This window comes from Betta splendens, chromosome 13, assembly GCF_900634795.4.
Source record: "Betta splendens chromosome 13, fBetSpl5.4, whole genome shotgun sequence".
NCBI lineage: Eukaryota > Metazoa > Chordata > Actinopteri > Anabantiformes > Osphronemidae > Betta > Betta splendens.
Genome location: NC_040893.2, coordinates 3,737,151 through 3,746,990, shown reverse-complemented (window position 1 = coordinate 3,746,990; position 9,840 = coordinate 3,737,151). Strand labels below are relative to the sequence as shown.

The following is a 9,840-nucleotide window of genomic DNA, read 5'->3' as shown; positions in this document are numbered from 1 at the left end:
TCTGTTGTTTTAGCACAGACAGGCCTGTCCTCTTGTTTGGTTTAATTTTTTGTCTGGTATTGTGTGTTCTTACATTAGAGAAGGTTTTGACCTACATAATAATGAACATTTCACTAATCTACAATTCTGATTGCAGTACCTTTTGTTTTGATGAGGTGATGGTGAGGACAGCCACAGCTTCCATCTGGTAGAGGACTGCTTCCGCTCAGTCTTCCAAATAGTGATGAGAACAAGGATCACCACATCTCCCTGTTTACCCTACTTTCTGTCTGCAGAGCCCTGCAAAAGCTTCTGACCTCAAACCCCCAGACCTCTTAATTAACTCAGTAACCTATACATTGCACATTGGAGTGTGAAGGTAACAGTTTGTTCTAGCTTTGGAGTAGTGGTGTATTTTTTTGGTTTACAATAAAGTTGGCTTTAACTATTATGTATTTCACTAAACTCTGTTTCTGAAGGGAAAACACTTTTATTTAGGAAATCATAGTATTGAAATTACATGTTTTTCTCTTTCTAATATGGTAAGCTATAAAGTTGAAACGGCCATAAATAAAAAGCATATAAATTATATATAAATAAAATAAAAAAATTCTTAATGAGTGTTGCACTCACAAAAAACACATTTTTACTCAAATGGTAAAGGAGTTAATCCACAGGTGGTCTACATCAATCATACTATGAGTGTTTTAGTGTTTTATCCATCAGGAAACTGCCTTCATCTACAACCCAAGCATGAAGACATGGCAACTCAGATTCTTCACCCCAGGAATCCTCAGCACCAGCTCACTAGCCTCTGTAGACTAGATACCTGTAACAACTTTAGATACAGAGACATATTACTGTCAGATTTATAAAGAATGACAAAAAACATAATTAAAAGCAGTAAAAATACGTCAGGTCAATATATAATTTGAACCAATGCTTTTTGTTCCCAGGAAGGTCATGCAGTGATTGCTCTAAATATTAATGCACATTTTTTAAATAAAATTGTCAGAGCAGCAGCACAAGTAAGACAAAAACAGTGAAATGTGTAAATGTAAAATGTATTTATATTATTTCAGCTATGCTCTCAAACTTATTTATTTGTATAATGTAAGCTAAAGTAGTGTTTTCTATTAACGAGAGTTTTCCAGGTAAGTCGTGTTGTGAATATTGAAGCTGCACACGCCATTTAGCATACGCATTAGCAACCGCTAGTCGCTTTGCAAATTACATAAATCAATTAAATTGAAGTAAATGCGACATTACCAATGAGACACATCTTGCATCAGCCGAAATGTGGCGACTTCAACAGCCTCCTCTTCAGCTTCAGGGTCAGATTTGGATCGTAGACGTATGGTTCTACTACGCTACGAATCAGCTGACTAATGTCATGCAGTTCTGTAGCGGGTCTTCTTCTGTGGAGGATTGCGGTGGATTGCATTCTCAATGTCGCACTACTGCCACCTATTGTATCCTAACCGTGCGGTGGCTCGTATCCATGGAGCCAATTAAAAAAAAAAAAACAACAACAAAAAAGGTATGCGCTTCCGCACAGAGGTGTGGTGAGCAGCTTCGCTTGCGACACGCCCAGAAAACACAGCGTTTGCTGATGGAGACTGAAAACCACACATTGACAGGGGCGGTGTGGACGATCTAAAGGGTTTTATGGGATGAAAATTTACAGAGACCTTACTGAGACATTAAAGTCTAATATTTTTTAGAATGAAAAGCATGATATGACTCCTTTAAGGACCTGCATTAACCTGATGATTACATCCTATACCATCTCATTCTGGCATGTCCAGACTGTCATATTAGTTCATAGTGAATCAGTTTTCATGTGTGACAAGAATGAGCTTCAGTGGTGGATCTGTCTGTTGTGTTGTTCATTAGTGGATGTCAATTAAACTGCTTGGTCCTGTGTGGTGGAAATTTTCCATAAAGAAGCAGATGAGAGAGTTGTCCTTTTGTGTGATTTATTGAAATAATAAAGAAAATAAAAATAATGGGGAAAGCAAATAAAAAGCATGGATGTTGATCGTGCACATCAACAAACCAAAAACCAGCTGGGGAGATCAGTGCACACACCACGGAGGTGTGATGCAAAGAGCCCACGATCCTAAAGTTGCTTCTGCCTTTTAACCCCTTTCTCTGGCTCTGGTGGAATGTCTCTCTGCAGCAATGGAATTGTTTGCGCCACCTTATCTCGCTGTGAGTGAGAATGTTTGCTTTCTCACTTCTGCATTGTCATGTCTTGTTATCCAAAGGACGGAACACCGAGCTTCCATGACAAGATGCATTCGCTTTAACAGCCTTGGGTCTGGTGGGGAGTCAGATAGGATGGAGCCAGAGTCCGGGTGTAAAAGACAAACATATATCATAAATTATTAGTCAGTCAAATGGAGCATCAGATGTTTAGACTTAATGTACGTCAGGGCACAAGAGATTAGTTGTTTGTGTAAGAATGTTCAGTTCAGTATTGCACCTAACCAGCACATGACGAGTGTGTTGGATAAGAAATAGTACAAGGCAAAATTTTTCTATTACATTCCCCCCTTTTGATTACACATTAATCAAACACTAAAATAATAAAAAATTTTCAAACATTGCATTTTGTAGTAACAGCCCTTACAAATGAAACAGTGAGTGTATTACAGTAAGTCAAAATTCAAAAATACACCTTCACATAAAATGCAACTTAGGGATAAAAGGTTGGGAGCTGTTTTGGTGGGTAGTTAAACAAGAATAACCTCTGTATGAGCATGTGAAGAAAATAAGACCATAATCATATTTGTATCAGATTATATTTTGTGATCAGATAGCCTAAGACCATCGTCAAAGTCATTACGTGAATTAGAGTTGGGGTTTTTGAACATAGTGCATTGTGTCATTTGATACGAGAGTGTTGCTGAGTTCGCACGCATGATGAGACCTCTAACCAGTGGGACAACGCAACAACCAAACAAGAGAATCACAGGCATCTCAATGATAAAGGAAACAGCTGTGGACATGAGAACAGATTTCCATGTTCCAGACATTTCGTCTAGCCAATTCCAAGAGGAAGAATCTATACCAGAGTTAGCTGAGATTCTGAAGGCCGTGGAGCGCTTTCGCCACAATACCATTAGAATCAGTGTTATTCAGGATGTAAGTACAACATGCCTCTCCAAACATAACACAAACGCCTTTTTTCTCTGCTAACAACCTGTCTATGGCCATTCAATTGTAATGTAATAAATACAATTAATGTATGATAGCCATAGGTTTCCGGTGGGGTTCTGTATCATATAATCTTAAGATAGATTTCATGCTTTCGGATCTTTAATTGTACATTTGCGTCTAGAGCGAATAGGAGATTCAGGGATTTAACCAGAATGATGATGCATATTGCTGCTTGTGTTGTCTGTCATCTGTAGATGACGGATAAAACTAATTGTAGCAGTGATTAAAGTGATTGTGAGCAAATCAAACACCAAGTCAACTTCAGGATATTTAAACTCAGTGTTGTGAACTATGTGAAAGTTTCTCATTCAAAAGTATTGTGTAAAGTTACATAGAAACATCATATGATAAAGGCAATAATCCATGTAAGTTTAACAAAGCATGGTCACAATTGATGTCTTGTAACAATCTGCTTCATCCTGTTGAACAGTAGCGTTAGATTGTTTCCAACCTGTGTGTTGAAGTATTGACAGTTCGTTGGGGTTCTTCAGGTTGTGATCAGCTGATCACAGAGACACTTGGGATTTGTTATCACCGCCAGGTTTCCTCCCAATGTCGTCTGAGTCACTGTCACTCCTGTGATGTGAAGAGTCTACACGTCGTCCAGCGTCTGCAACTCAAGGCTGCTCGTGTGTGTGTTTTCTCAGGAACGTGTGTGTAGATGTTGGTCTGATAGTGTGATTCACCGGCGCAGCTTCAGGCGGCGCTTGGCTCACATCTTTAGCTGAACGGTCAACGCAGCCTCGCCTCAGTGCGTGTGTGAGCACAGCGAGGGTCGTCCTTCTCAGTTCTTTTCTTTAGTGGTGAATTCTCCGTGAGATGTGGATGGAGGGTCGTCTGTTGGATCCGGGACCTTCCTGCAGTGGAGTTGCATCCAAGTCACTCTTTCTGCGATCTTTACAGCCGTGTGGGTCGTCAGAAGGACTTGGAAAGGACCTTGCCACCGTTTGGAGGTCCCAGTGCTTCCTGCGAAGCTCCTTAATGATCGCCCAGTGCCCTGGTTGGATGGTGTGTAATGGTCCTGTCGCCTGTTTTCACCTGTTGGGAAATCTGAATTATGGGGAAAAGGTGTTTGGGCGGCACAGCTGCCATCAGGCCCAAACCAAGGGGAAAGGAAAGGATAGAGAGAGTTGGAGAGAGGGAACAAGGATGAGGAGAGGAAACGAGGATCAGGAGAAGGAGGGTTTGTTGGGCAGTGACCTTCGCAGCAGCGTCTGCAGCTGCATGTCGGCAGAAACAAAGTCGTCAATGATGTTGTGAGTGGGACAGTTCCAAACAGCATTAGCTGTAGGTGGCAGGACAGCGTCCAGCAAAGCAGAACCTAATCATGATGTGAGATAGGTTTGCAATCAGACTTCAAAAGCTTCCTATGCTTCCACAGAGAACCTGTGGAGTCTGTGTAGATGGTAACAGACTCTCCTTCTGCTAGTTTACTAGCTTCAGTCAACGCGATCAACTCTGCAGCCTGAGCAGAGTAGTGTCAAAGCAAAGCGCCAGACTTCAAGACGGCCTCTTAAAAATGAATAAATTCAGCATGTTAAGCAAGGTGGTGTTGTATCTCAGCCATCGGGCTGTAGAAAGATGTGATGTTTTCTATGCCAAAAGGATCAAAGACAGTATGAGGAACCAATAAGGTGACGTCAGAGTAGCCAACAACGGCTCTCTCTGCTGCAGCCACTGCTCATAGACACTGTGAACGTTCAGTAGCAGCTAAATCAAGCTTGAAAAATAGGCTACAGGACAAAAGAACACAAGTCGTACAACTTATTTTCTCATCCACTGTTTGAGTGAAAAGTCGCAGAGGGTCAGATCAGGAAGACCGACTGAAGAGCAAGTGTTGGGTCTAAAAATACCACAACAGCACTGATAGACACAGAGACAAGAACAATATAGCACAACTGAGAGCCAACCAGTTTTTACTTGGCCAAGGGGAGCTCGTCTGAGATCTTAGTGTTGTAAGCGCTTTACTCAGAGACCACCAACTCCAACGAACTTCCCCAAAGCACAACATTTTATTGATGCTTGTACACGCCTTTAATGTCACATCATTGGTGCACTTGTTAACAAGCGGAAACAACCAAGTAGTCATAGCAATACTAACAGATCCCCTCTTGTGGTTTTGAACACCTACGACTGAATAGGAGCACAAAGCAAGGGTGACAAAATTGTTCTTCGTAAATGACAATACTTGTATAAGAACTTAAGCATGTGGTTAGACGTCTGTGCAACTGTCAATGTGGTTATAAGGCACAGCAAATGCAAACCATAAATTTAAAAAGGTAAATGATACATATTGACATGCCTCTGCAACATCGCGTGGAGGAGGGGGACAGTTCCTCTGGACTGGACAACCGGGGTGGTTGTCCCTCTTTACAAAAAGGGGGACAGGAGAGTGTGTTCCAACTATAGGGGGATCACACTTCTCAGCCTCCCTGGGAAAGTCTATGCCAGGGTACTGGAGAGGAGAATTCGGCCGATAGTCGAACCTCGGATACAGGAGGAACAATGTGGTTTTCGGCCTGGTCGTGGAACGCTGGACCAGCTTTATACCCTCAGCAGGGTGCTTGAGGGTTTGTGGGAGTTTGCCCAACCAGTCTACATGTGCTTTGTGGATCTGGAGAAGGCATTCGACCGCGTCCCTCGTGACATCCTGTGCGGGGTGCTCCGAGAGTATGGAGTCCAGGGCCCTTTGCTAAGGGCTGTTTGGTCTCTGTACAACCGGAGCAGGAGCTTGGTTCGCATTGCCAGCAATAAGTCAGACCTGTTCCCGGTGCATGTTGGACTTCGGCAGGGCTGCCCTTTGTCACCGATTCTGTTCATTATTTTTATGGACAGAATTTCTAGGCGCAGCCAGGGGCCGGAGGGGGTCGGGTTTGGGGACCACAGGATAGCATCTCTGCTTTTTGCAGATGATGTTGTCCTGTTGGCTTCATCAGGCCAGGACCACCAGCGTGCGCTGGTGCGGTTTGCCGCTGAGTGTGATGCGGCTGGGATGAGAATCAGTTCCTCCAAATCTGAGGCCATGGTTCTCGACCAGAAAAAGGTGGTTTGCTCTCTCCAGGTTGTAGAAGAGTTCCTGCCCCAAGTGGAGGAGTTTAAGTATCTTGGGGTCTTGTTCACGAGTGAGGGAAGGAAGGAGCGTGAGTTTGACAGACGGATCGGTGCGGCGGCTGCAGCAATGCGGTCGGTGTATCGGTCCGTCGTGGTGAAAAGGGAGCTGAGCCGAAAGGCAAAGCTCTCAATTTACCGGTCAATCTACGTTCCTACCCTCACCTATGGTCATGAGCTTTGGGTCATGACCGAAAGGGCAAGGTCACGGATACAAGCGGCTGAAATGAGCTTCCTTCGCAGGGTGGCTGGGCGCTCCCTTAGAGATAAGGTGAGGAGCTCTGTCACCCGGGAGGAGCTCAGAGTAGAGTCGCTGCTCCTCCACATCGAGAGGAGCCAGTTGAGGTGGCTCGGGCATCTGGTTCGGATGCCTCCTGGACGCCTCCCTGGGGAGGTGTTCCGGGCATGTCCCACCAGTAGGAGGCCCCGAGGATGACCCAGGACTCGCTGGAGAGACTACGTCTCTCGGCTGGCCTGGGAACGTCTTGGGGTCCCACCGGAAGAGCTGGAGGAAGTGTCCGGGGAGAGGGAAGTCTGGAACTCTCTGCTTAGACTGCTGCCCCCGCGACCCGGCCCCTGATAAGCGGAAGAAAATGGAAATGGATACATATAAATGATTAGATGAATTTAATAAATGAGATGAATGTTAGATGAAAATATATTTTCTCCAACATTCCCCCCTGGTTGTCATTACAAGGACATTTAAACATCAGTATCACATCTCTCTGAATCAGTTTTTAATGTGAACGTCAAAACATTGTATAAACCTTGTAAGACCTTTTGTAAAACCTTTCATGGTAAGGCATGGGTGTAGCATACAGTAGAGTGTCAGGTGAGAAGATGAATGTGGCATGTGAGAACACACAAAACAATTTAAGTTATTGTACGCCTTAGCTAACACCTTGACATATTGATACCACATGTCGGTCTCGAACGGGTGCTTGTGGTTGGGGTCCAGGTCCTTTCAGTCATCCACTGGTGTACCAGTCAATCTCTTCACTCTAAACAGATTTAGCATCTGGCCATCCCACAGTACGAGAGAACAAACAAACCAATCATAAAGATTGTGACACAGACCACTACCTGGAGCTTACCCACTGACGCCATAGCTGGGAGAGGGCATCTGTTGGTTTCTTCGGCGACCAAATGTTTAGATACCGGTCGACTTCCACCCTTACTCAGTGCCGACCAGGGGAATCACCCTCTTGCAGTGGTTTTGATGGATCCACGTAGCTCTCTCCTCGATCTTTACAGCCATCGTGTAGTGAGTACCACAGTGTATGGCTCCTCCCACCGCAGACTTGACCACGTCTTTTGTTTGATTGCCTTGATGAGGATCTGGTCACCTGGCTCGATCTTCTCCTCCTGCTGAGACAAAGCAGCATCTGGCAGCTTATTTGCATTCACAATCTCTTTTTCCTTCAATAGATTTGTCATCCACTCTGCTAGTGTCTGGCTCTCCTTCTTCTCTTTGACATCAGTCATTATAGGTAACACAAACGGTCTACCATAAATGATCTCAAAAGGAGTTAAACCATTCCCTGTTGGAGTGATTCTCATGTACATTTCTACTAGGTCCAGGAACTCTGGCCAGGACCTCCCAGTCTGTTCCATAGTTTTTTTCAGGCTCAGTTTAACTGTACCATTTGTGCGTTCTACCAACCCTGCAAAACTGTGAAACAGGGTCTTTCCGTTTGGTGTGTGCAGCACATTTGCACACAGCAATGCACCGCATGCCCCACTGGCTTGCCAGTAGAGGTCGTCACAGCCATGTGTTGACAAAATCGAAAGGTGCCGTGCAGGTGCCAGGAAGGACATCTTGGTCTGTGTCAACAGTATTCCTACAGCGTGTGGTACTAGCAGCTCGAAGGTGTGAAACAACACCACTTCCGCTGAGCAGTGCTCTGCTAGTGCAGCTGCACACACTGCTCGTACACAAGATGGTAAAACGCATGCAACAGGGTCTAAACGTTTGGAATAATAAGCTACAGGCTTGTAGCAGCCTCCTGTTTGCTGGGCCAAAATAGAAGTCATAAAATGGCCTTTCCAATCAACTGTTTGAACAAACGGTTTTGAATAGTCTGGTAAACTCAATACTGTAGCACCAGTAAGAGCTAGTTTCAGCGAAGTGAAAGCTTCTTCAGCTTCTCGACTCCACTCTATATTCTGTTTCATGGACATAGGTTGGGAGTAGATCACATTTAACAACGGTTGTGTTATTTGTGGCTAGCTCGGTAACCATAGTCTGCAGTAGTTGCACAAACCTAGTAACTGCATAATGTGCTGTTTCGTTTGTGGTTTAGGAGCATCTAAAATAGCTGTGACCGCAAGGTGACAGTTCATGTCCTAAAAAGATCACTTTCTCTTTGACCCACTGCAATTTTAAAAGCGAAGCTTTGTTCCCCGTTTTTGCCAAATAACGGAACAGTGCAAGTGCAGCAATCTCGTTGTTTGTCAAAAGAAGTTAAAATTTCATCTACGTAAACTAACAACTGACTGTGGTTCTTCAATGCTATGTAACGGTAGGGTCAGTATTTCTTTGCCCTTGCCTATAGCAACCATACCTTTGGAAGTGGGGACAATAGAGATTTTAAACCATGTCATCAAATCACGACCTAGCAGGCTTACAGGACACTTTGGACACAGCACCACTTTAGCATGCTCAGACTCCCCAGTCTTATGGTCAGTGAACATAATTGGCTTTGAAAAAGAATCTTTGGTCACCAGTCCATTTGCTGATTTAACAAAAATGAACCGGGAAGAACTCTGGAGTCCGGGAATCTGATCTCTCAGCACAGTTTTGTCAGCTCCTGAATCGCACAAAAAAGTAAGTCGCGTACCATTAAGAAGGAAATCTCTAGTGGAGAGCTGGTCATCTGATGTAAATAAAAAGGTGTCTACCGACTGTGTGAGGTCCATTTGCTCCCCCTGGGGTGGGTGGGTTGGTAGCTGAACAATCATAATTACTGTCAATTATGTTATATTGTTGTTTGAGAGGTTTCAGATCAGGATAATGAATTGGTTCTCCTGACATTAAGGAGTGAAGTTCACCTTTGTGAGTTGTTCTGGTGTGGCTGGCTACGGGCTGCAGGTTCATTAATGTCTAATTTAATGTCTAATGTCTAATGTCTAATTTTCAGCACCACTTTAGCATGCTCAGACTCCCCAGTCTTATGGTCAGTGAACATAATTGGCTTTGAAAAAGAATCTTTAGTTACCAGTCCATTTGCTGATTTAACAAAAATGAACCGGGAAGAACTCTGGAGTCCGGGAATCTGATCTCTCAGCACAGTTTTGTCAGCTCCTGAATCGCACAAAAAAGTAAGTCGCGTACCATTAAGAAGGAAATCTCTAGTGGAGAGCTGGTCATCTGATGTAAATAAAAAGGTGTCTACCGACTGTGTGAGGTCCAGTGTCTCTGCATTATCACCTGCTGGCTTTACTAATGAACTATTTAAATCTAGTCAGCTCATGTGTGAATTTCGTGGGGATTGTCTGTTAAACTCTTTGGGAGTTCTAAAGACTTTA

The 9,840-nt window shown here is 44.0% G+C and overlaps 1 protein-coding gene across 1 annotated transcript; it reads right to left on the bottom strand.

The window, feature by feature from the left end:
* Window positions 1-5,114: 5,114 nt before the first annotated feature.
* LOC114868409 (uncharacterized) lies at window positions 5,115-9,383 on the bottom strand. The gene is made up of 2 exons (XM_029171957.3): window positions 7,407-9,383; window positions 5,115-6,888 (listed from the first exon to the last, which is right to left on the bottom strand). The coding sequence occupies exon 1, from the start codon at window positions 8,491-8,493 to the stop codon at window positions 7,561-7,563; it is 933 nt and encodes a 310-aa protein (XP_029027790.1). The 5' UTR covers window positions 8,494-9,383; the 3' UTR covers window positions 5,115-6,888; window positions 7,407-7,560.
* Between the last annotated feature and the right edge of the window lie 457 nt (window positions 9,384-9,840).

Excerpts from the sequence above, each read along its gene's own strand:
- LOC114868409 (XM_029171957.3), bottom strand. The coding sequence starts at position 8,493 with ATGTCCATGAAACAGAATATAGAGTGGAGTCGAGAAGCTGAAGAAGCT.